General features: G+C 43.3%; 1 protein-coding gene across 5 annotated transcripts in view; it reads left to right on the top strand.

Moving 5' to 3' along the window:
- Window positions 1-25,587, top strand: part of LOC146207901 (uncharacterized) — a 54,976-nt gene that overhangs the window by 14,801 nt on the left and 14,588 nt on the right. For 3 of the 5 annotated variants that reach the window (XM_084591475.1, XM_084591494.1, XM_084591503.1), the window contains exons 4-20: window positions 299-365; window positions 4,293-4,374; window positions 7,089-7,184; window positions 10,677-10,748; window positions 10,836-10,913; window positions 10,997-11,059; window positions 11,620-11,757; window positions 12,783-12,881; window positions 13,108-13,165; window positions 13,240-13,326; window positions 13,527-13,589; window positions 14,209-14,277; window positions 14,391-14,453; window positions 14,656-14,766; window positions 15,944-16,006; window positions 17,448-17,510; window positions 18,825-18,974. In XM_084591475.1, the coding sequence (XP_084447601.1) occupies window positions 299-365; window positions 4,293-4,374; window positions 7,089-7,184; window positions 10,677-10,748; window positions 10,836-10,913; window positions 10,997-11,059; window positions 11,620-11,757; window positions 12,783-12,881; window positions 13,108-13,165; window positions 13,240-13,326; window positions 13,527-13,589; window positions 14,209-14,277; window positions 14,391-14,453; window positions 14,656-14,766; window positions 15,944-16,006; window positions 17,448-17,510; window positions 18,825-18,974 (1,422 nt within the window). The remainder of the gene's footprint in view (window positions 1-298; window positions 366-4,292; window positions 4,375-7,088; window positions 7,185-10,676; window positions 10,749-10,835; window positions 10,914-10,996; window positions 11,060-11,619; window positions 11,758-12,782; window positions 12,882-13,107; window positions 13,166-13,239; window positions 13,327-13,526; window positions 13,590-14,208; window positions 14,278-14,390; window positions 14,454-14,655; window positions 14,767-15,943; window positions 16,007-17,447; window positions 17,511-18,824; window positions 18,975-25,587) is intronic. The other 2 variants (XM_084591484.1, XM_084591510.1) reach the window with 1 other exon arrangement.

The following is a 25,587-nucleotide window of genomic DNA, read 5'->3' as shown; positions in this document are numbered from 1 at the left end:
TATGTGTGTTATTTTCAGTGACAGCCATTTTATATTTGCCTGGCTTAGCATGGTTGCAGCTTGTGTACGCAAAGATATTGATCTTTAATAATTTTTTTTTCAGTGGCCAGTTGTTGGCATTTGGCAGTGTACAGTCGAGGCTACACAGAAATATTTTGAAATGAATCTGTCCTAGCTAGCTTGTGTTTAGTTTCTTTTTCTTTTCTTTACTTGCGCGTGTTGCAAGACCTTTGCGTGCATTTTTACCGTTTCTTCCATTTAGTCTTACTTTTGTGACCAAACTTTTTTTACTCCGCAGTCACACATGGGTGCATTGTTGCCACGCTGCGTCTCTTTCTTCCTGATGGCAAAGAAGCAAAGGCCAGGTATTGCACTCTTTCTTGCTACCTTTATAACACAGTTGACCAATAGAGGTCTTATGTCTTTGGTGTCAAGGCTTTGGAAGTGAATACATTTTCCTAAAGCTAGTGATGTAACAAAAAAAGCCTCCGAGCACTAACTTCATCAGTGTTCAGGGTTTAGAGCACTCAACTGTTCTCCCATTCTGGCTGTGGCGGTCACATTTCGGGGAAAGCGAAACGTGGTGTCCATGTACTGTGCGATGTCAGGGCGTAGCAGACGCACCTGTCAACCCTCCAGATTTTTCATCGAACTTTCCCTTTATAAGACTACTGCCTTGTATCTCCCAACAAGATTGCTCTGCCCACACACAAATGGCTTCTGTGAAACTGGCACCACAGAATCTGCAGCTGCATCCTAATCACCAGCATCACCATTTAGAACGCTCGTGTACTTGGAAGTTATCTTGCTGTCAGAACGCTTTTGCATTCTTGTGAATTTTCATGCTTCGCGACATTAAAAAAAAAAAGCGAACATTTTGCATTTTGCACAGCGTGTGGAGCGACGTCAGTGCGTCTCACTGCGGGAAAGGGGATTTGGATGTTGATAATCAATCTGTTGCTATTGAAGGGTCACCATCCTGGACCATGTTTTGAGCAAAGCTATTCCACCAGACTTTTTAGCTAAGTCCGTTACGGTGAGGTCCTTTCAAAAGGACTCATTGGGCACTGCCTAAATGCTTTAGCGATGCTTGTCACATGTTTGGCGCGAATAAGAAATCTCCCTATTTTTGATCTCTCCAGTGTAACAGGTATGATGGTAAAGATGTCGGTGCATATTAAAAATTCCCTTCTCTCATGTAGCCCTCGTAGCCCATGTCGCTCTGGGATGTTAAAGCCGTGCCATATTCTCTCACCTAGGTAGCACGTAAGGACGAATCTGCTATTACGTAAGCTTTGAAACCTTGTGTTTGTGTGCCTTGATTTCAGGTTTACGCTATTGCTGATCCCGAATAGGTTGAAGTAAGGAATGCTGGTTTCCACTTCTTTCGGGCTTCTCCTATGCCCCTCCCACATATTCTGTGCTCATTGCCTTCAGGTTTCTTAACCTCTGCTTCTGATTATTTTACTGGTTAGGTCCGTGCTTCTTTTTGCTTACTGTCGTGCTCCCAACGCTGGAAAAGAGCAGTTGGACTTGCTTTTTTTTTTTTTTTTTTTACAGCTTGTTTAAGTGAATGTCACAGTTCGGAAACTGTTTAATGTTATGGGGACTTTAGTATTTCTGGTGACTCATTTCATCTTATTATTGAATGGTAGCTCACCAAAGAATCAACCTTACAGTTGCAAAAGGTGCTGTACAGTTTGGGTTCAGTTGTGAATATTAGTACTTCTGTCTGTCAGATGGTGCTGATAGACGATTGTCTTAAGGTGTATTTTCGTGAAATGAGTAATGTTGCCAACTGTGCTGAAATTAGTTTTCGATGTCATACATTTGTCAGCAGTGCACTGCGGAGGTTATGCTACTGCTTGTATTTGTGAAGATGGGGTGCTTCCACCAGCTGATTGTTAACTAGATGTTTCAGGGAAGCCCGCCACTAATTTTAAGTAAAGGCTTTGTGATGTAATGATCAGATGTTTGCAGTATGGTAATACCAGTGTTCGCAGACATCAAAAAAAAATAATGGTATCTATATAACTAACTGAATTCTAATTATTGTAGTTCTAGCACAGTACAGTACAACCTCGTTAATTTGAAGTTATTGGGACCGCGAGAAATCTTCGAATTAAGCGGGTTTTCGAATTAACCGAACACACCAAGAAATAAGACTTAGGCAAAAAAATTCGTTGCAGGAACGTGTTACCTTTATTCGGCATATTTTGAATTACTACTGAAAGTAATCAGAGATGCTGGTTTGCCGCGTTCAGTAATTTGCGGCTCCTAAGGTCATGCTCTCGAGTTGGTCAAATAGACGAAACATCTCTGAACTTCCACCGCGGCACTCAACAAAACTGCGGATAACGTTCAGCGATCCGATAACTTCACCAAGAGCAGGTGCTCGGGAGGCTCGTCGGTGTCGTCGTCGCTGTCATCGCGCATGTTCGTACCAGCAGTGATCTCACTCTCCAAGTCAGAGTAGCCAGTTGTAGAGCTAGGTCGTTGGCCTTCTCCCGCAGTAGCGTTCCATTGACGGGAAGGTGGGCAGCGTTTGCTTTCTGCAGCCAGCGAAGCAGAGCAGCTTCCACATCTTGATACGTGGGAGCCCGCACTCGTGACCGCTTCGAAGAATAGGTCTTGCCGTAAGCCTCTAGTATTTTTGACTTGTTGCTCAATATTGTGGACAACGTCGAGAGGGGCACGCCATGCCTTTTGGCCAACTCGGCCTTCGAACAAGCGCTCTTGTATGCTTCATGGATCAAGCAGAACTTCTGCTGCAGCGTTAAAGTCTTGTACTTTGGCATTTCTGCACTGCTACGGTCACAAAGCTAGCACTTCTGCACAGTCCCGCCCAAAAAAACAGCACAGTAGCCGACCCCTAACCACAGCGCACAACACAAAGAAATGGCGCAGGCGAGACCGGCGCGGCGGTGGTGGTGGCGTACTTGCAGCGTCGGAGGCACGGGGGAAGAGTGGGCGAAGCACACTAAGGGATGGAGTGGGGGCGAGGTCACGTGATAAAAACCGGTATGCCCGCCGTGTTGTAGTGAAGCACGTCTTCTCCTCTGCAGGCGCGTGTTTCGGCGGTGCACGAGGCGCACTGTGGACCGATTTTTGTGCAGAGAGTGCTCCGGCTGGGGCGCTTCGCCTATAAATCATCACCATTACTATGTGGCTTTGCCTCGCGGCTCCGTAGGGCCGTCGTTTCGCCGGGTTTGCGGCGAAACATGGATCAGGCATTGCCGCACAGCAGTCCAAATTTTCGAATTAAATTTTCGAAGTAAGGGCTGGCGCAGGCCGCCTGTTCGAATTATCTGGCCAAATTTACATTGGAAAATACGGGACCGCAGAAAACCTTCGAATTATCCGGGATTTCGAATTAACCGAGTTCGAATTATCGAGGTTGTACTGTATTTGAATCGCGCCAGAAATGCCCCTAATTGGTCGAGCCACGGCATGACAGGTAACTGTGTTTTAAATACTTAAAACATATGTACGTATTATTAATGACCAGCTGCAAATGTTATTGCTACTTTGGAATTATCTGTTATGAGTTAACTCTTACAGTTTAATTACCTAGGAAACATGTTTCACCTATTTTCTGGTGACCGTCAGCACTGAATTACTATGCCTCAGATGCCATCTTATGCCAAAAAAAAGGGGGGGGGGAGTTTAAAATTTGATGATGGGCTTTCTAGAACACCTGGCATAGTTTGAAACCTTGATGAGTAAAGCTCCGGCAGCATGTGAATTTGGAGAGTTCACTTGACATAGCTCCTTCAGAACATATTTTTTTTAAATGTCTGTTTAATCACCAAAACCAAATGCAGCATTGTACATTTTCCACATTTAAAATCTTTTGTTTATTCCCTTCTGCTGCTTTGAACATGGGTTCCAGATGGTATGTGATGCAGTTTCACAATTACTGAATGAAGTAACTTTACAGAATTTTCGGTAATGATAATATTAAGTAAGGCTTTAAATTTAAAGTAGCATTTTCTTTTGGAACCTTCAGTCTTGTTTGCTCTTTTTTTTTTCTTTAACAGGGCACCGCCTGATGTGTAAGAATTTTGTTTCGTACACTGCACTCAGTGCATGTGTTTGCATGCAAAAATGCCTCCAAGCATCTTTTGTTGAAATCTAGCAACTTTGAACTCTCCATTTCAAACAGTTTTCCATTCCTTGAGAGTGACTACATTGAAAGAGTTTGTGCAGTTTGTCTACATGGTCCAGAATTTGTACTATATATTTTTTTTCTTTCTTACTGGTATATCTTCTCTCGCATATTTTTTTACCAGCCCATCAACAGCACTTGTTCCTGCCGGAGCTGGAACAGCAATCACTACTCAGGAGCTCTACCAGTTGTCCCAGTGTATCCAGGTACTTTGTTCTCTGCGGAGTTATTTTTAAGTATTGCTGGGGAAACATCCTTACAGTGCCACTTCTCTCAGTGCTCCGAATTTTACGGAGTCCGAAAAATATTTGAGTCATCCGCAGTTCATATTATTCAAAAGCAAGCATCCACCCGTAGGAAAATATATTTCCGCAGATCTTTTTTCAGCGGGCAAATTATTTGCGACTGTTGACTACCTTTTGATGCGACGTGTACGCATGACTGGCTGTCACATTGTTTGTGGTGTAAGGATGGCTTTAATGCTTCCACAGGTGGTTGCTAATCCTGCATTTGTATTGTCCGCAATATAGTGCAAGAGAGCGTTCTCTTTGGCACATTGAAATTCTGGCCGTTGTTCAAAATTCACTTTGGTTAGAGAATTTTTGCAGATTCACGCCATATCGACATCTGTGTCACCCATGGTCACAGCAAGATTTGCTGTACTTTTGTGTCGTATTTCTTAAAACACTTATGTCAGAACTATTTATTCCGAAGATTGGGAAACAGTAGCCTTCTCCCACTTTTACTCCTGCTATTGACAGGGAGCAGTCTGCCAGACTGCTGTGATCATTGCCCATTGTGGTTAACCTGCATCCTTTGACAATGCACACTGCCAGAATGGAATGGGGGACACAACCCTGTGTGCGTACTGGCGTTTGAAGTTTTAGGATAGCTCTGCTTCAGCTCTCTGCTCAAGAAAGAAAAGACTGAAGTTTAACAGTCACTGTTTCACCTTCAAATGACTTTGATAGATACTGCGCCTTTTCTTTCTTATAAACCAGTTTACAGTGGAAGCGAAAACTTCACTATGATCACTATAGCAGGTCTTCATGCGACACAAAATTTGGCCTTCAAGTGACCCTGACCTAATTAAGTGTGGGTATCCACGATTTCGTGCTTTTCACCCAAATGTATACTGTGCCTTCCTTTCCCCAAAACCTAACTTAAACGTAGAGGCAGCCTTGGGTTGTGCAAGCCCTGGATTGTGCAAAGTCCGCATACATACATTACTCCATAGCCTTCCACTATGGGACCTCTTTCTCTCCGCTTCCTCTTCCATCTTCCTTCTTTTAAGTCTGGCAGATACAGCTCCTTTCCTTTCTTGTACAAGAAAAAATATTAAAACATGATCTTGACGTGGTCAACACCCCTCAGTAAACTAAATGTAGTGCCAATATGTGAAGATTGCCGCCTCCCTCTTCTCCGGCGCTTCCCTTTGGTGTTCGATCCCCCAAGTTCGACTTCCCCCCTCTTTGGCAGAGTTGCAGTTCGCGTTTTTCTTGCTTGTTGTGTTGGCTGCCTGCTTTCCCCCATTGCAAAACAATGCGCGCGCATATCTTCCTGTGTTTTGCTATAGCTCGCGCCTCTTCTGTTTTTTTTTTTTTTTCTTTTTTTTTTTTTTTATTTAAGTTGCTTCGTTCGGAATGCCATATTGCTGCGCTTTCGGGTGCAACACACGTGGGCATGATGACAAATGGTTTATAATATTGTCTGCAATTCAAGATGTGGTGCAGAGGAAGGTTTCGTGGCACCAAATTGGTTGGGTGGAATTCAACTTAATGCTATGGTCGTGGCTCTGTGAGTCAAGTGAGCAAAAATGGCGAGAATTGGGCTTAATTTGCTGTTCATAGTGCAGTGAAACCACTATTAACGAGTAATTGCTCCTCTCTAACCTAATATGCCACCTTTACGGATTCATTCACTTTTTTGTCCTGCCAAATTCCACATGCCCACGCGTCATATTTTCTACTTTTCGCATTAGCCATCGATTAAGTTTAGAATAAAGCCTTTGGTTTTCAGCTCAGCTACTCAGCCATGCTTTTTGAGGCATTGTCGTTGTTGTGAATGTAAGCTAACTGCATGTTTTGAGTGTGTAGCCGCATTTAATGAAGCAGTGATGGCTCTTAGGCGGCCGGATAAAGCCACATATTTCGTGCTTTGCTTTCATTTGGTGTGCTGGTTCTCTGTTTCGCACGCACGCATGCAAATGCTGATAGATCTGCAGCTGAAGTTGAAAACTTTTGGAAAACAACTGTTGTCAAGCTTCTCAAGTTTACCGGGAGCTCGCAAGCCAGTCAAAGCTGCAAAGAAACCATACGCAGACTGTTGCTAAATTGTTCTCCTTTGCCGCCTAGTTACAATTTTTTTTAAAGCATGCCGCGTAGTTTGGCCAGCCAGTTGACGAACGACTGGTGCATGGAGGTGAAGGAGAGTTCAGTAAGACACTATTTTAGCTAAAACTATTTTAGCGGAAAATCCCTGTCGGAACTCGGTGTTGATGTTTCAGCAAAGGGTAACATTTTAATGTGAGCACACTGCGAGAAAATTCAAATTGAAATGCTCCGGTGAGACCCGGCGCCTGCTCCGGAGAGCGTGTGCTAGCCGTGCACCACTTAGGTGAAGCCACGGTCGAAACGCAAGAGGAGGAGCGGCGGCGCGGCGGAGGAGAGAGTAGATGGTGCGACTTTTAGTTTATTGAGGGGCTTTAGACATGGCTAGGTGTAGGTGTTCACAATTCAGTGACATTCACTCAAAAGTATAAGCTCCTTCCTTTCCCCAAAACCTAATTTAAATAAAGATTATAAAACACCGCAGATTTAAAAGCAGGTATTAAAGAGGTTATTGCTGCAACAAAGCTTTCGTTCTATCACTAGGTTCAAGCCATGCTTAAACTCATGCAATATTTTCTTTCATCTCTTAGGAGGCGCTGCACAGGGAACAGATCATCCAGAACAAAATGGCCACGCTCCAAAGGGTGGTCGCTGGCACACAGGAAGCAAGCGATAACAACTGGAAGGTGGGTAGCTGTTCTTGCTACGCGCGTACCTTGCTCGGTAACTGATTGAAAACCGCAGTGAACAGAATAGTGCTTAGGTGGACGCTTAAAAAATGGTCAATCTATGCGTTCATTGTTCCGAAGCAAAAAAAACAACAACATTGATTCTCTTCCTGGCTCTTCTTGGATGTATTGAACGACAGTAAAAGACATATCTGTCACTGAGAGAATTGGGTTTAAAGGGGTAGAGACAGAAAATTTTTGTAACAGCGTTTCTGTTTTGGAATTATGCATGAGACATTAGAAAGCATGGATCACAACGTGAAATTAGCCTATGCTCACTAAATGACGTGTAATTGAATGTATTCTACCATGCAGTTTCAGTTATGGTTTCAATTTGCTGAACTGTGGTTCCGACGTTAAAATTGTGCGAGGCCCACAAAAAACTCAATATAATAGCCCCTTGTTCAGTCACTGTCACTCCGGCTTCTAGAGCAACATATTGTAAGAGGTTGTGTGAATTAAAAGGACAAAGCAGCAAATATGTAATACTTCTTGTGTGCATCATGTGATCTCATACTCATTTGTGACGTCGGTACCTTCCTTCGATAACCTAACACCGAAGCTGCTGAATAAATCGATTAGAAACTGTTTGTTGAGAACTGCTTAATTCCATGTGGTGGTTGCCATGACTTTAAAACGAGCAAGGGTGCACTGTAGCTTCCAAAAATGGCGACAATCACTGCACACGTCACGGAGATAGCACAGTTTCTGCTTCAAAATTAGTGCACATTGAGTGCGGTTGTACGTTTTCTGCTTGTATTACAGTTATTTTATTACAGTTATTACAGTTATTTTTGGATGTTAGCAAATTTAGACTTGTAGTTGTAGCGAGAGAGCTAGATTTTGGAAATCTCATTTTTGAAAAATGTATTTTTCGGTAATATCTCGGCCCCAGAAGCCATTTACCCCTTAACTGCCCTAACCACTGAGCTATCATGGCAGGGCGAGGTGAGCATATGGCTTTCTCAGGAGTGTAGCTGTAGAAAGATGACTTGTTCATTTGAACGATCGTATGCGTTGGACACTGCTGAGATTCTTTTTTACCTGCATTCCCTCTACAAACACCCTTCGCATTTTATTTTCATTTCAATCATTTTACTCTCCAAGTGGTACAGTTCGCATAGTTTGCTTTTTGTGCTGGCAAAAGCTTCACTGTATCGAAACTACGACTCAACACTACTTCATTAAATCGAGTGGGGGAAAATGCATGCATTTCTTTGGAATGAAGAAACTGAAACAAAAGGTTTGGTGCATTGTGAACCTCATTAAATTGAGCTTTGCTTTATTGAAATTTGACTGAATAAAATGTCCACATACATGCAGGGGCGGCAGAATTTAGTCAGTGGAGGGATGGAAACTCTGGTAGTCCTAACTAGTCCTCTGCAAGTACTGGTTTTCTGGTACCAAGCAAATTCGAAGCTCATTGTAATTTTCTTCGAATATCTTTGAAGTGAACATATCGTATACCACTTCCACACAAAAGGCTCGCCGACACAGTAATCGTTTTATACCATGTGTATTTCTAACACATAAGGCCATTACTTAAAGAAGTGTGCATTTAAGTGTTGTCAGGCTCATTTAAGTCGTGTCAATCTTTAACCAAGTTGGCCATTGGAAATTTAGGACACCAAACTACATGCTGAGCCACCATACTTGGAGGCCCTTCAACCGGTGGTATTGTTTGCAGTTGCGTCACTGCATTATTGTTGCTTTTAAGTGCAGACTGCATAGACATCTGCTAGGAGCCTAGGAATTAACCAAGGAGTGGGCACCTGGGTTGAGCATACACCACATGATGCAAGCGTTCCACAAACATTGTTCGCTTGAGCCTAGTACTTCTAGATTTCGAGTACCTGAGTACCCAGCCGAATATTCGAAATATTTAAAGAAATGACCGACATATTCGAAAGTATGGAATATTCGTGCGGGCCTAGCCCTGACTTGGGAAACAGGGATACCGCTTCAGAAGTTTTAACGCCGTTTCGAAGGCACTCTTGGCGAGCTTGAAGGTCGCAAAAACAAAAAAAAGAAAAACTGAGCACTAGGTAGGTTGACAGCCCACACAGATCATTAATTAGGGCGGCATCCCTATTTTAAACCATGGCACAAGGAAATTAATTCATTATAGTGAAAACTGTCTCCGTTTTCCCCACCTCCGGGACAGCCAAAGTGCAGAGTGGTTACTGCAAAGCTATAACCGTCCATGCTGCTGCTTCCGTAGTGCTGCTATTGGTAAATAGTATTCGATGTATGAAGTAAAAAGTTGCACGTCTATTGAAAATATTCAAGAAGAGCTCGATATAACCATGTATTGATCATAATATGTCAGTACAATCAATCAATAGATATTCAGAGTAATAGAAGTCATTCTTCAGCTACTACTCTTGGACGCTGTTTTTGTTGTAATTATTGGGCGTAAGTTCAACTACATACAGTAGAACCTCGGTGTTACGAATCTCACGGGGTCACAAAAAAATTCGTATCATCAAAACGAACAAAATAAGTATGTAGAAGCATGCGAAAGGCAGTCGTGCAGATCTGTTTACGTCCGAGAAGGTTTATTACGGTCGCGCAGTCACAGCTCGCCACTCTCGGCGCACACAGTATGACAGGCGATTGCGACGTCGGCGACGCGCGGGACGCATGCCTCCGCGGACTTCTCGTGGCCCGTACAACACAAGAGATGGCGACGTGCCAGCTGAGCAGCGCAACTAGAGGTCGCGAAGTCTACTATGTGTGGCCTGTACGCACCCACCGCCGCGTGTGCTGCCGTCTACTACTCATGGCTGCGCGCCGCTACAAAATTTTCGCAGCGTGGAAAACGATTGCGATGTCGGCGATGTGCGATCCGCCTGCCTCCGCATACTTATCGCGGCACTTGCAGCATGACTGGAGATGGCGACATGCGGGCCGCACAGCACCACAAACTGCTCGCAGATCACAATCGCGGAGCCAGCGATGTCCGGTCCATGCACACCCGCCGCATGCGCCACCGCCAGCTACGGTGGTTGCGACGTCTGTGGTTTGTGGGCCACGCGCCGCTGAAAACTTATCGAGGCGTGAGCCCGACAGAAAATTGCGACGTCGGCGTGGTGCAGGCCACGCGTCACCGCAAACTGCTCGTGATGCGTGCATACAGCGTGGCTGGCGATTGCGGAGTTAACAATGTGTGGGCGGTGCATAGTGCTCAAGGTTGCGGTCGCAGCTCGCGCGTTCGTATGATTTGTTGTAGCGCGGGAGAGTGTTCAAACCATCTGAAATTTTGCGCATTGTACACAATGTACTCTGGCTGGGGAATTTTGCGAATTCATATCAATCTGATTCTTATCACAGAGATTTTACTATAGTACCCTTACTACCTACTGTATTTTATGTTGTCTAAATATGCATTTTAGACATTGTGTCCTTTTTTTGTCTTTTTTTTTTTTTTTCACAAATGACTTCTTACAGGCCATGATCGAAGAAGACCGGTTGCTCAACAGGATCGAAACGCTTGAGGCTCAGTTACAAGCCTGCGGAAAGGTAAGATGGCAAAATATGTTTCTTCAGTGTCATTGATGCTACGTATATTGAACTTTGCATGCTACTCCACTTTTTTTGTTTTGCTAGTCTACTACAGATGATAAGCTGAGGGAGGAAATAACTCGGCTACAGGAAGAAAGGGCCAGGTATGAAGATACTGCAAAGGTAAGCTACATATATACAAGCTCTGCTTTTGCCTTTTATGCTCTAGTCAGAAAGGGTAGAGCTCAGTGCCCGTCCTTCTGCAGGAGTCTCTCAAGAAAGTTCTACAGGAGAAGTTGGAAGCCCTCCGACGCGTGCAGGAGCTTGAAGTACGTTGCTATTCATCTTTCTTGCTTGTTTTCTTGTCGATAATGTTTCGTCCCCTTTCCTCTGGTCATTTGAGCCTCCGTTTAGCAAACCACAACTGAACAGTTTTGCAGATTAAAAGTTTTCATGTTTCTGCCGAAGATAACATACTTTAGTAACTCTACCCTGACGTTAACTGTTTGGAGTTTACATTAAATATTCAGAGTTTACATTAACTATTTGGAGTTTACATTAACTATTTGGAGTTTACATTAACTATTTGGAGTTTACATTAACTATTCGGAGTTTACATTAACTGTTCGGACTTGAAATGACTGAGCTTTTGAGTGTGGTAGTACAAGCTGACTTTTGGTATTTGTTTTTTTTTTTTCAGTGCAGCTTGAGTAATTAGCGCTCTGAAAAATAGATTAGGATTGTCATCTCACTTGAGCATTTCTATTTTAACTTGGCTCTTGGTCTGAGCAGGCTTCCGGTAATGGATCGCAGGGGTTTGCAGAGTTCCTTCAATATGATACTTTTCTTTCAACAAACGCTCCAATTTCTGTTCGATTCTGCACTGCAGTACACAGTCTCCAACTCTGAAGATGAGTGTGCCCGGCTGCGGGAAGTGTATGACGCCGCTCAAAAAGAGATCAGTGCGCTGGCGGCCCGCACTGACAAGCATCAGAAGGAGATTGCACAGCTGCAGACCCAGCTCAAGGTTGGTCACACGTGGCAGCTTGCCACAGCTAACAGAGTGCCTGTTGGTATTAACAGGGTACTTGTAGACGGGGCTGTGCAGGTTTGGAAAAGAGCAGTTCTGATAACTCTTCACGAAGTCAAGGCCACGATGTAGTAAAGATTCACTCGCAGGGCCATCCTTCTGCTGAGTGACTTTCTACAAGTGACTTTGAATGGGCCTTTTGATGAGTGGAGAATTAATGGTGCCAGCACTAAGCCTAGAGACACATCTAGCTGCTTAAGCTTTCTTGACCAGACCAGACCAGGTAACGCTAATTATAATTTCCTTTCTAAGGGGGGGAAGCGGGGATCAAAATGCGCCTGTCGGCATCTACTACACTCATTCTATGTTGTACTGAAATATTTTACCAAAAGCAAACTCTAAGTGGTTTAAATAAATATTTTGTTTGGTGCCAGCGATGAGATATTAGACTGAAATCGCGAAAAGGCTGCAAAGTTCAAGGCTCAACTGCTCGCGTTTCCCGACCCACGTCTCCCCTTAAGCTTTCTTTCTTGACCAGACCAGGTAACACTAATTACAATTTCCTTTCTCCTTGAAAGGATGCTGAGGGACACTTAATTCTATTTATGTTTGCATGAAAACTTCTTGCAGTTGTATTGATGGTCTTTCGGCAGCAAAATGTTCATTGATGGGTAATTTGGAGTGGAAAATGTTTCTTTTACCACCGTCTGATATAAATGTAACATGACGACGCCCAGGCAATTACGGACTTAGTGGTCGCTGCTGAAAGTGGGTGCCATAAATACCTTGCCATGGAGATCCACAAACGAAAAAGTACCTGACGTCACAGGTGTATTTTTGGGAAAACAGCCTGTAGCAAGGACATATGTGCTCTGCTCCTGGCCTTATCTTGTTTGTTAAAGTTCAGTTATTGCTGAAGCAATCTTTTTTTCTTAGAATGCAGTAATCATTGATATAGGTCAACAAGACATAGATGTCTTGTTGTCTTATTCAGAGTTAATAGAGTTGATAATAAACTGCAGGAGGCTGAGGAACTGAATCAAGCCATGTCTGAGGAGAAGACTGCTCTAGAAAACCAAATCCAGGAGCTCCAGAAAGCCGAGCAGCTCCTTGCAGCCAAGGTGAGCTTGTCGGCTTAGCTTTTCCACCATTCTTCTCCAAAGTGGAAGTCGCTTTTGCTTTGTATAGGCGATATCTGAACCATCAATCTGTGACGTTTAATCCCTGGCATCATGCATGGTTCTGTGAGGAAGCCTTTTTTCGCTGTTATTTTTTGATAACTTAGTGTTTACTGCTAGTATGTACACATTAGAGAACATGAATATTTGCCCGCTTCTGTTTTTGCAGATTGAGTCGCTGCGTGCAGACAATGATTTTGCCAAGGAGCAGTTGTCAGCCATGAAAGGTTGGTCCTCGAAGCTTGTGCGATTGTATGCTGAGCAAGGTAGCAAATGTCTTCTTTTTTTTTCTTGATCACAGCTCGCTTTGATCAAGTGAAGAAAGCACAGTATATTGAAGACGGCCTGGAAACACTCAACTCCGAAGACAATATGCCAAACCACGAAGGTAACTTTCATTTCTTCAGTACGCTGAAGTTTGCCGCATTCCGGCAGCGGCACCTTTCAAAGAACAACGAACGGCTGGATGTTTGAGCTTCGGAATGAAGCATAATTTGCTGCAGTGCACACGTTTCCTCTGTACGCAAGAAGGCAATTTATGCTACGCAGTACCAGTTGTGCAATGCAGACTCTTCTTTGTTTTTCCAGATTCAAGAGATTCGGGGGGAGAACTGTTTATTGAAAAGAGCCTTGCTGACGCAAGTATTAAAGGTGAACTCCTTTCCAGCATACTATGCTATGTTGTCTTCTGCTAATACAAAGTATGAATTTTGATCCTTGTAGCAGGATTCGAAATGCTTAAGTTGACTTAAGGGCAAAAAGCATGAACATGCTTCATACAACTGCAGTTATACCACAGTACAACTATTCATGACAGCTGCGTTTCATGAGGCAAAACGCAAAGCACCTATGTACTGTGCAGTGTCTGTGCCCATCAAAGAATCCAGTTGGTTGAAATTTTCTGTAGCCCTCCATTGTGCCATGATGGTCCATCAGAGATATCAAAAATGTGCTGTATAGCCTAGGAGGTTAGATAGTTAGGCCAGTTGGTCATAGGGTAGATGAATTGGCCATACAATATAATTGTTGAAAATCTCGACTTGCCTTTTAATATGCACTACTGAGCTGAATATACCTGGAGTTTGGATAAGATATGCTTTGTCCGTTCCCTGCCACTTTCTTTTGCTGCTTATGGCATCTTGCCTGTTTGTTTAATGCTAGTCATGGTTTTGTTTTAAACTTGTGGCATCTTGCTTTAAACTGTTTGTTTAATGCTAGCCATGGTTTTGCTAGCTTGACAGGCGGGTCATTTGCATTTTTCTTATTTCAGAGTCCCCGACACAACCTGAGAAAGAATCTGAGCTTTCAGAGAACAAAGAGCTCGAAATCAACCTCAGCTGTAAGCATGGCTTTCTTTCTCTTATTTCAGGGTCTCTGGTCGAACTGTGCAGAGCGGAGTGTGCTGCGACATTTTCTTACCGTTTTTTTTTTTTTATTGTGCTCTCTCTTTAGTGAATGTAAAAACATTACGAGAGGAGGAAAAAATCCAGAGCGTCTTGTCGAACGAACTCCAAGGTGAGTTTGAACTTCCGACAAATTATCACCATCTGTTTATTTAAGCCTCTAATGCCAAGGTTCGACTCCGAGTAGTACTTGTATTTTGCAAGAGTGCGCAGAATGGTTTCAGCGGCAAGCCTTTCCTACGTTGTGTTTTGAAATAGTTGATCACTGCTGCTTGTGAAGCTGATCTTGACTTATTCCTTTTTTTTTTTTTCAGCTAAGGTCTGTGAACTGGAGGAACAGCTGGAGCAGCTACAAGAAGACAAAAGCAGGCACGAGAACCGGCCCACAGTCGAGGAGCTCCAGGCTGAAATAGCTCGGCTTCGAGGTATGGCGTCTGGTCTGTTGCGTGTAGAATGTTCTTTACATGCATGCGATGAACTGTATTGGTTGAAATCTTCAGTAAATATAAAAAACTCCAGAGTAATTTTGAGCTGTTGCTTACTGTTGTTACTGGATGGGAGCGCACGTTTTTATTGACTTTAAGGGCTACTAGTACTTCAGAAGAGGCATTCACTCTTGCTTGAGTCCATTTTTTATGGCTTGGTTAGAGGTGCCTCCGTCTTGGTGGTTTGCTCACATTTATTTCACAGCTTTTAGCCCCTGTCCCCTTCTGGGAAAAATTAAGAATTGAATAATAAGTATAGATAAGTGTATAGATAAGATATAAGATAAGTGTATAGATATAGATAAGTGTATAGATGTAGATAAGATATAGATAAGTATAGATAGATCTCTCAGAGATCTTATCTCGAGTTTTGTCACTTTTGCAGAGCTTCACGCATTAGTAATTTGGTTAGTTGGTTACCTATTTGGAACAACGTACATGCTTTCTGCACTGGTCCTGAGGAAAATTTTTTTGTCTCGTTGAATACATGTGTGCGTTATCAAGGCAGTTTGAAACTGCGTCACTCCCATCATTGCAGAAACTTAGCCATGCAACCCTCGGACTGCTACCACACTGCACAGCATGCATTGGCTGAGTAGCCAAGGTCCTTCCCCATTCTCCCAACCTCCATGCTGTGCATTACCAGAGTGATTTAAAATTTTTGCTTTTTTTTTTTTTTTCCTTTTTTTTTTTTTTTTTTTGTCGCCTAACTTCTTCAGTAACTTGCTGTAAACAAGAACAGCTTCGTTATAACGAGGCGGCTCGGCTATAGTTGTGCGTCAGATATCAACATTGTACATTAGTGTTTTGTGCTTGACACATTTCTTTTGTGATGGAATGAACCATGGATTCCTTCTTGCTCACATGGAGCAGTGTCGCCTGTTTCCCTCTGTGTCGTCTCTTTGTTATTACTAACAGGAGTGCTGTGTGTGTGTCTGTACTGACAGTGTGTCCTAACGTTGTCCTGCCTTGTTAACCCATGTTAACCCATGTCCGACTCCCTTCCCCTACCACGTTTTTTTTTTTTTTTTTTTTTTTTTCTCTCTCCAATTTGTGGCACAACCTGATCCCCCTCCTGGCACGGGCATGCTCCACGTTGTGCTGTGCCCCCCTGTAGAAGCTCGTGAAATTGCCAGCCTCTACAGAAGACAGCAGTCGTGCATGTTGGTTCTGGTGCAAGGTTAGGCTGGCGAAACTGGTATACCTATTCTGTCCGCATGGCTTTTGCTTGGCTTTGTCAGCACGAAGGTTTGTTGCAGCAAAGGTACCATGTGGAAGTGTAGCCCGACATGAACGCTGGCATCATTCACTAAAAATGCAAATGTTGACTGCCGAGGATGCAGGTTGCTCGAGGCATGCATCATCATCATCAGCTTGACTATACCCAGTGCAGGGCGAAGGCCCCTCTCATATTACTCCAGTTAACCCGCTTCTGTGCTAACTGAATCCACTCAAACCCCTGCGAACTTTTGCGGTTGGGTAAAAATGTGAGCTGTTGTTCGGGCGAATAACTGAAGCCCTGCACATGAGAACATCTTGCTGCGCCCTTGTGCATGTGCCCTGGATGATATTTTATGTTGTCATTAAACCTGGCAATATTGAGAAAAGCCTTATTGCTTGTTCTTTTAAGCTGCCGGCACTGAACTACATTCTGAGGCAGCATTACAGCATAGAATATAATGTGCATGTGCACACATGTTGCATCTCATGGTTGTTTAAGCCTAAGTGCAGTGGATATACTATTAAGCGGAAGTGGCTAACTGACTGTACACATTCAAGTTGTTCATAATATTTTGGTGTAAGATTTACCTAGCACCTGAGGCGTTGTTTTATATTCTAAGCCATCTTTAACAATAAAGATTTCATAATATATTGGAGGCTAGATTTCTCTGTGTGCGGGTCCTTGTATACAGTTTTTAGAAAAGGACTCTGTTAAGTACCTTGGGATCTTTTAACAGTGTAGACCTCTTGAGAGTGGAGCTTACGTTTTAATGAATCCTTTAGTACTTGGACGGCATTGGCATGACCAGAGTATGGCTGCTTTATTACTTGCTCGGTACGCTGTCTTATAAAGAGCCATCGTGAAGCGCACATCTACTTTCTATTAATTTTCAAGCCGCTATTAATCATTCTGCATGCATTTCATAGTGCTATCCCTAGCTAAGTTTAGGTGCCATTATATTCAAGACAAGTACACCCGTAAGCAAAATGGGAGAGACCACACGTTTTGACAGAACTGCACGCCAGCTCTTTTTTTCTGCCAGTGAAACGGTTGTTTCTAAGCTGTGCATGGGGTACACTTCTAGATAAGCTTGCTGTGTTGCCCAAGCTATTTTGCCTTGCACGCCTTTTTTTTTTTCTTTCTTTTTTTTTTTCCTGTAGAAAAAAAAGCAGTCGTAGCAGTTTGCGTGGTTTCCCCACTTTTGCCTCATGGGTGTACTTTTATTTTAACATTGCACGTTTTGCTTCTTGAGGAGATTCGGCTTAATGCCTTCTCTGCTTCAGCTTTCAAGTGGTTCAGTATTACTGAGCTGCGACGGCTGACTGGATGTGTATAAAACCATTTCTGAAGATTTTTATTTTTGTTTTCCTTTTGTTGTTCGGCTCGTTGCATTGCACAGAGCTGCTGTCTGAATCTCGTGAGAGGATTCATGCTACAGAAGCTGAAGTCGCTGCTATGAAAGGTGTGTACTGTCGCTTAAACCATTTCTTGTTGGTGAAAATTCTAGTTTTAAACACGGGACCTGGCCACTTTTAAAAACAATTTTCAGTTTCTCGAAGGTACTGCATCCTGTCATGGTCTCATTGAATACAATACAGTGCGTTTAAATGTTTATTTTTTTCAGTGACTGAGGTGGTACTACACAAGTGTGATAGCAAGCTGTACATTTTAACTGCGAAAAATCATAATTGAAAAATAGCGCGCAATGGCAACGGAGACATACGACATGGTCTATCACTCATCCTTCATTCCTCCTCTGTTGATTATCTTTACTTGCTAATATTCTACTACCATACATAGTAACAAAGTGGCCCAGCTGACTTTCTTCTCTTATTATTTAAAAATTCATGCCTGGTAAAGCTGCATGGTGCGGAATAAAATAAGAAAAAAAAAAAAAAAGACGTGATGCTAGGACAGCCTTTCCTTCTCGCACTGTACAAATGCAAGGCGCTGCATGCATTCCCTGCATGGGCTTTTCATATTTTATGCAGCATTGCAATTGAATTCCACTTCATACTGGGCTTTTTTTTTTTTGTGTGTGTTGTTGAGGGTGGTCAACATGCTCATGTTTCAGTGCCAATCATTTAACATAAGTAATGAGTCTAAACCTGTGTTCCATAAGTTAAAACAGTAAGAAGCTAAAAATTTTGTTGTTGTTTAGTGTGCAACAAAAGACAGTGTGGCATGCAAATAAGATGATATGCCCTCATTATAAGAATCACTGATATGCTAAATTAGTGTTACTTTTCAAATAGGGATGACATTTGGGACTAGTACATACATGCTGGCTGCAATGTGGCATGCAGAAGAGTTGCCTGAGGGCACATTTTAAACTGTAATTACAGCTCAAGCATACAGTGTTTAGTAGAATGTGAAAATTGGACAGAGGCGATGCCAGGCAGTGCGGAATAATAAAGTTTTCAGTTCATCATTTTCCTATGGGAGACTGCCAGATATTGCTCATTCTTTGAAACAGCATACGCCTTGTGGTAAAAAAAAAAATGTATCACAAAAGCAGCAGCACCCTCGTGGGAACAGTAGCCTTATTAAAAGCCACCATCATATGTGCGACTGTGGGCTACTGAAAAGCATCTGGGGAGCTGTAGTGCTGCAGCAGGTCCTGTCTTGTGTGTTCCCGTCTTGCGATTGTGACGCTCGGTTTTCACTTGGGTTTCGGTAGTTCTCTGCATAGTCAGTTGGTCGTTGCACAATCTCCTCATTTGTTCTTTGAACTGGCAGTCGATTACAGTGCATTGTCATTGTTGCCGTGGAGCAGAGGCCGTACTTACAGCCAAGGCCAAGCAAGCTGTCACAGAGGAGCCGCTTCCTCCGGAGCCTTCCGAGGAGACATCGGCGCTGACGTCTCAGCTGGTGGCCGCACGAAAGCAAGTCCAGGACCAGATGTGCCAGATTGTGAGACTACAAGGTGTGCGATGTTGGCGTTATACCATAGTACACTCTGCTTGCTCCGTAACTAGAGTGGGTTTACTGGCACAAAACAGTGTCGGGAGCTGTAGTTCTTGCAGTTCAGGTTTGTATAACCATCCTGTAGACTGGCATTATAAATTTACAGTATATCCTGTCGACTACCGATCAGTATTACTACAGTTTATTCAAGCATACATAAGGCATCAGATTCTTGTAAGAAAATGGGAGACTGCACTCAAAATAGCTGAGCAATGGTTACGGTAATATTTGATAGGTAACACTTCAGAAATGCATGCAACATCAGAGTGCAGCAAAGCCTTCGATGCATTGACACCAGCGGCCACCATCATCACCATGCTGCCACTGCTATGTGTTTTATGCTGTGCCATAGGAATATACAGTGCTTCAATGCAGTTTCCAGGAGCCCCGCCACTTGCTAGGTGTCGTATACCTGTGCATAAAATACATGTAACTAGTAACTACAGTACTTGAAATAGAGAAATCAGCCAATAGGCCATAATAGTTATTCTAATTGTCACGCATATATGTGGGCGTCTGCAGGTGTTGGTTGGGTTTGTTTGACTTCCGTGATATTGGCACAGCCGAATCAGGTAAGAATTCTTGCAGATCTCAAAGAAACAGCGTAAAGCTACTAGGCAAATAAAAGCAATGCTTATGATGGGAAATGTGCTATTCTGTGGTAAACGTGCATTTTGTTTGTCCTGCCTTTTCACACAGTTTCTCAAGGCTCAAATAGATTGAACCAGTTATTCATTATAAACCCAAAATTTCTGTCTATTTATAACCAGACACTTTCGAAATAGCTGCGCCCATAAGTGGAATCCTATTTTCAGAGATCTTCTCCAGCTTTCTGTTTGTTACAATTGCCATTCATGCCTGCAGCAGCAAACCTTAAAATGGTTGCTGTATAGCTTTCTTTTAGAGTGCAAGTAGGTTCTTCCATTCTTAACCCTTTGAAGCTTGGCTACTTTTAGCACTGGAACAAACTACTACCGTGTTTGCACGATTCTAACGCGCAGTAATATCTTAATACCTGGAAACCACGAAAATAGCTAGGTGCCGATTCTACCGCACACAAGGAATAATGCAGTAAGCAAGCGTCTGGAAACTGCTTAAAACATTTAATGGAAGAAAATCTGCATACACAAGCACAACCACGAGACGCGGATGTCATAGGCTACTCGACGTCAGGCTCTTTCTCGCTGGTTACCAACCACGGAAGGTCATCTTCAGTACCATCTAAGGGGTTGTAAATTGCACATTTTTTAAATGCACACATGGCCATTGCTAGCGGGAGGGTCTTCCACGCGCCGTGAATCCATCTAACAACGCCCCAGAGCATATCCGCGAGCATCGCTCTCTTGAGACCGCGCAAGGACCTGCTCACAGAGCCAGTCGCTGTACACTGCGCGCATGGTGCTCACCCGATCCTCGAACCTTTACGGGCTTATTTAAAGGGGTCGTGAAACGAAAATGTAGCAGCCCAGTTGCAATTTTCCTTGCTTCAGTAAACATTAGGTATGCCTATTCTAAAATATCTCGTCGAAATATTGCTTCTGCATTTAATAAAACCATTCTGAAATCAAAGCATTTTTGCGTTCCTGAAGTGACCATGCGACCCTGTAGGCCGGAATTAGAAGTACTCGCCTACGTCATGCTTAGCCGTTTGGAAACGGAGATATAATCATTATTTCCCATACAATAATAGGTTGCTGTTAAAGTTAGCAAATAAAAATATATTATATCAATTATTCGCTCACGCAAACGCATTTCTTCAACAATACTGTCACGTGACGCGCGGTCGGCGGCGGCGGCGGAGCAGGATGGGTGGTAAAGCTCACTTTACGGGTGGTGTCTGCTTCTCGCTGCGCTCTGGAACAAGCGAGAGGTGACGCTAAGTTCAGATTTTCGGTAACGACGGCTATACCTCGCTCCGCCGGGTACTCCAAATGACAATGGTTCCAATCTAATTTGTTGTTGTTATTTTCTTTTTCTTTTTTTGTGAACATTCGTGATGGAGCACAACGTCTTGAGCAGTCTCATACCACCGGTACAACTTGGTTGTGCGGCCGCTGCTGTAATTTTTTTTTTATTATTATTCTTGGCGTCATTAAAGATACGATATAAATGCGGTTCCAGGTCAAAGAAATCGACAAGTGTGTTCAATCCGAGTGGTGGGTGGAGTGTTTCAGGAGCGGCGCCGCGGCGCGTACTCGTATATTAGTTGCTCGCCTCCGCGCTGCATCACTGAGAATAGCGTGTCGAGCTTCGCTTCCTTTATTTCGGCCGGATGACCTGAACTATGGCACTACACGGAAAGCCGGAAACCGAAAAAAAAAAAAAGGTTGCTACAATGTACTTGGGTGGCCCTTTCACCCTACGCGTTGTCGCAGCTTTGCTCCCCACCTTCCCGACGCCTCTCTCGTAACCTTTCTAAAAAAAAAAAAAAAAAAAAAAAAAAAAAAAAAGCATATTTCCTACAACGTCTACAGTGCTCAGACTTCGCCTATTTTTCCTGTCACCGTTAGGTTCTGGGTTTAGGCGTGTTGTGCGGGTTTGAGTGCTCGCTATGCCAACCGTGTACGTCGCGATCGATTGCAGCACGGCTTCTCCGAGTGGAAGTAACGTTCGCTTTCACAAGTTTTGGCACACCGATTGGGTTCATGTGTTCGTACTACTTTCTACTGGAAGTCCTAAATGAACCTCGGCGTCATTCGAAGCCTCGGCATGGACCGGAAACGAAGAAAGCTCACCTCAAACGATGCGTCGTACCGACGCAAAACCGCTGGCCCAGTGCATTGGCAAAAGAAAGTGTAGGTCGCGTGATAAAGGCAGTAAACGTAGTTGCGATTTGTAGCCTTACAGATATGCTTATTTGAGAACTACTCGACTCGCAGAAGCCACCAGTTCTATTTGATTGTTTCCTGCCAGATTGCCCTCATAGCAGTAATATGCGCATTTTGGATTTTTTTTTTATTTTGAACGATACCGTGAGGCCAGCACAACAGGTGCCCCTACCAGCATATCGTACCACCCAGAACAGGCCCCTTGGTTCCACTTCGATCACATTCTTTCCACAGCACTCATCTAGTCCCATAGAACCTGATGAAGACTCCAAAGAGGAGGATCATGTTGAGCAGAGCTCAGAATCCGTCACATCATTTAAAAGACATTTCTAGGGTAAAAATTGTTCACCTCAAAAGCTCATACGCCCCATGTCCTTGCATTACGATGGTGTGATTACCAGATCAACCATCCAGGAGAAATGCATTCACGCAAGTGTTATTGATTGGAAAGGCGGATAGATTGGCTTAAAAGTTTAATATCTGACCTGCTACAGAAAGAGAAGAACAAAGAGGGTCGTGACTTGATTAAAATATATACAGAATCCTTCACATCATTTAAAAGACATTTCTAGGGTAAAAATTGTTCACCTCAAAAGCTCATACGCCCCATGTCCTTGCATTACGATGGTGTGATTACCAGATCAACCATCCAGGAGAAATGCATTCACGCAAGTGTTATTGATTGGAAAGGCGGATAGATTGGCTTAAAAGTTTAATATCTGACCTGCTAGAGAAAGAGAAGAACAAAGAGGGTCATGACTTGATTAAAATATATACAGGAATAGTAACTTGCACCACAGTCACGAGTCAAGTCCTGTGTCATGCAAGAAGCAGCAGAAAGCCTGCACTGCCTGTAGAGCTTTCCATTTCTGGCCAACCGGCCAATAAGTCCTCTGAGAGAGGTCTGTTGCCAAAACACTTCAAAGAAGTAACTCGAGTTATTGTTTTGCACGCATATACTGGGACACACCACTAGTACACGCTCCAGAGTCTGTCACATGTAATGTCACATGTGGAACATTCTGGGCAGTCCGCCTGTCCAATTAAGTATAAATATTTGTGTGTGAAACCACATTTAGATGCAGTCTATGGGGAAAGCATGCATAATGGCATATAATTGGCAAGTGGGTATGGATCCACTAAAGCACTACCTTGTGGCCTTGAGCACAAGTAGATATAAGGAACTCAGTGATGTGTAGTGCCAAAGGCTGGTAAGGGTGTGGTGTTGAAAACTTCCAAAAATTTGTAATGCAGGCTTTGAAACTGTGAATTCACACCACTTCTAAAGTGGTTTCCCACAGATGTGGAAAGCCTCTTACCAAGGGGCCACAAGCTCAGCAGTGGTTTGTGGAGAATTATGCCCTTAAAAAAAAGATGAGTCATGTTCTGAGCGGCATAACCACAATTGTAGGCGACGCTTGCGGTGATACAGATCTGTGTATACATGGATAGAGTTGTAATATTCTCACCAGATGTATGTCAGATTAAGTTGCTTGAATCTACTAATTGATATCTTGGATTTCTCCAGTATCCTGAGAACATGCAAACGCACCAAAGGTTGAGTCATTACACACAGAGGTTGGGTGGGGTGGTATGGGAAGTCGTAGCGTGATAGCATTTGTAATTAATGGCAGCGGAGTGTACGTGAAAAACTGCTGTTCAGCTGCTCATCATCAGTGGGTGGCAATGGTGTTGTGCAAGTAGTTGTAAATACACACAAAGTGGTTCGTGTGACAATTATGTAGATATTGGGCAGGCACGTGATATTCTGAAGTAACAGCACAAAACGTGGATGGGAGCACAAGACGAGAAGACGACACAATGTCTCATCGTCTTCTCGTCTTGTGCTCCCGTCCACATTTTGCGCTGTTACCTCAGGATGGAAAACCAACAAGCCCAACCTGCTATTCTGGCTAACATGCCATTGTTTGAGGTGCATTGCGGCAGCCAAGGTTTATCCCAAGCACCTCCACTTCTATGTACATGTTAAAGAGTACTGGGAGTGGTGCTCATATGGGTGTGTACCATTTTCCTGGCTTGGGCAATCAGATTGCAGGCGGGCTAGCACACACAGCCCAAAGCACATGTAGTAGAAGTTTGGACTGTCGAACCGCGAAGTCTTCAGTTCAATTCCTTCCCTTATATCTTTCAATTTGTATGAGTATCATACAGTCTGTGCTTGTATGGTTAAATTGCGAGGGTGTACATATCACCTGCGCTTCTGACCAACCTCACTCTGCATAAGTATTCACCAAGCAGTTTTCGTTCCATCAAAAGGCTTTCACAATATTCAGCGACACAAGCAGCTACTCAGACAGCATCAGTGTAGCATTCTTGGAGCTTCGCAAATCTGTGGTTACATTGTTTACTAGCAAAACATGCACGGTATGTAGATATGTGTACTAGGACGCATAAGATGCCGTGACAATGTGGACTGCCCTTACGTCTACAGCTGCCCTTTAATCCTGTTACATTCTAGCCTGCAGTGAATTCAGCAGCAAGGTTTCACAATTAAATCATCCCAACTTTATATTTCTAGACTTGACCCCAGCACCGACAAAGTTCATTGTATTACCAGCATTTTGGTGGCATATTCAACTAGCAGGCCAATTAACTCAACGTCATGCAGGTTCTAGTGCAGATGTTTTCATGCAAACTACGGGTATCATCAACGAAGGAGGCTTTACTATACATACCTTTACAGCACGCTGTTTTATGACTGGTTAAAGTCTGGTACATTTCAAAGTATAAGGCACATATTATTGTATGCATGTCTACAGATTGCAGATTATGCTGGCTTGCTTCTGAATGAGACTGCAAAATGCTGAAAACAGTGGCCACCTTTCAAAGCAGCTTTTGCAGAAAACGGTTTGATTTTTCTATTCCCCATGAGCCACTATTTTTCGAGGCCGTGTAAAGGTGAACGCGGCAACTAGAAAATCTAGGTTTGTCAGTGCCACAAGGACCACCACTCTGTAGTACATTTGGGCATTATCTAATGTTACCAAATGAGTGTTAGAGACATGTTGCTTTCAAAATAATTTATTGGTTGGCCGCAGGTTCATCAGTGTATACAAAATTTTTAGGCTAGAAGGAAGTTGACCTAGAGCAAGACATCTTTTATTCACGCTTCTTTGCTGTCTTCCTCTCTCCTAAATATACAAATGTGTATATACAGCTTCACAATCATGATGTGTTGAGGTCAGTGCTAAATAAAAAAAAAATGCATTCGACAAAGGTATAGTTAGAGATTGAGTACACAAAATTCATTCTAAGTGAGCCTATATATGTCTTGTAGATTCCAAGGGAAGGCAAGTATAGCAGGGGGCAGCAGAAACTCAGGCAGGCAGATAAAAAGTTTGCGGGGATCAGATGGATGCAGCTAACAGAGGATCGGGTTATTTGGATAGATATGGGAGAGACATCTATACAAGCAGGTATATACACAACTGCACAATTATGATGCATTTGCGGTCAGTGCTAAAAAAAATTCCACCCATCAAAGGTATAGGTGGGGAGTGAGCACACAAAATTCATTCTAAGTGAGCCTATATATGTCTTTTAGATTCCAAGGGAAGGCAAGTTTAGCAGGGGGCGGCAGAAACTCGGGCAAGCAGATGAAATTAGGAAGCTTGCGAGAATCATGCACCTGGCACAGGATCGGGTTATTCGGATGGATATGGGAGAAGCATTTACCCAGCAGTGGGTGCAGTCAGGCTAGTGATATCAACAAGACTAACAACT

This window comes from Amblyomma maculatum, chromosome 1 (genome assembly GCF_055883805.1).
Source record: "Amblyomma maculatum isolate TAMU_Amacu chromosome 1, ASM5588380v1, whole genome shotgun sequence".
Classification (NCBI taxonomy): Eukaryota; Metazoa; Arthropoda; class Arachnida; order Ixodida; family Ixodidae; genus Amblyomma; species Amblyomma maculatum.
The sequence above is the reverse complement of the archived record's forward strand: the minus strand, read 5'-3'. Positions and strand labels throughout refer to the sequence as shown.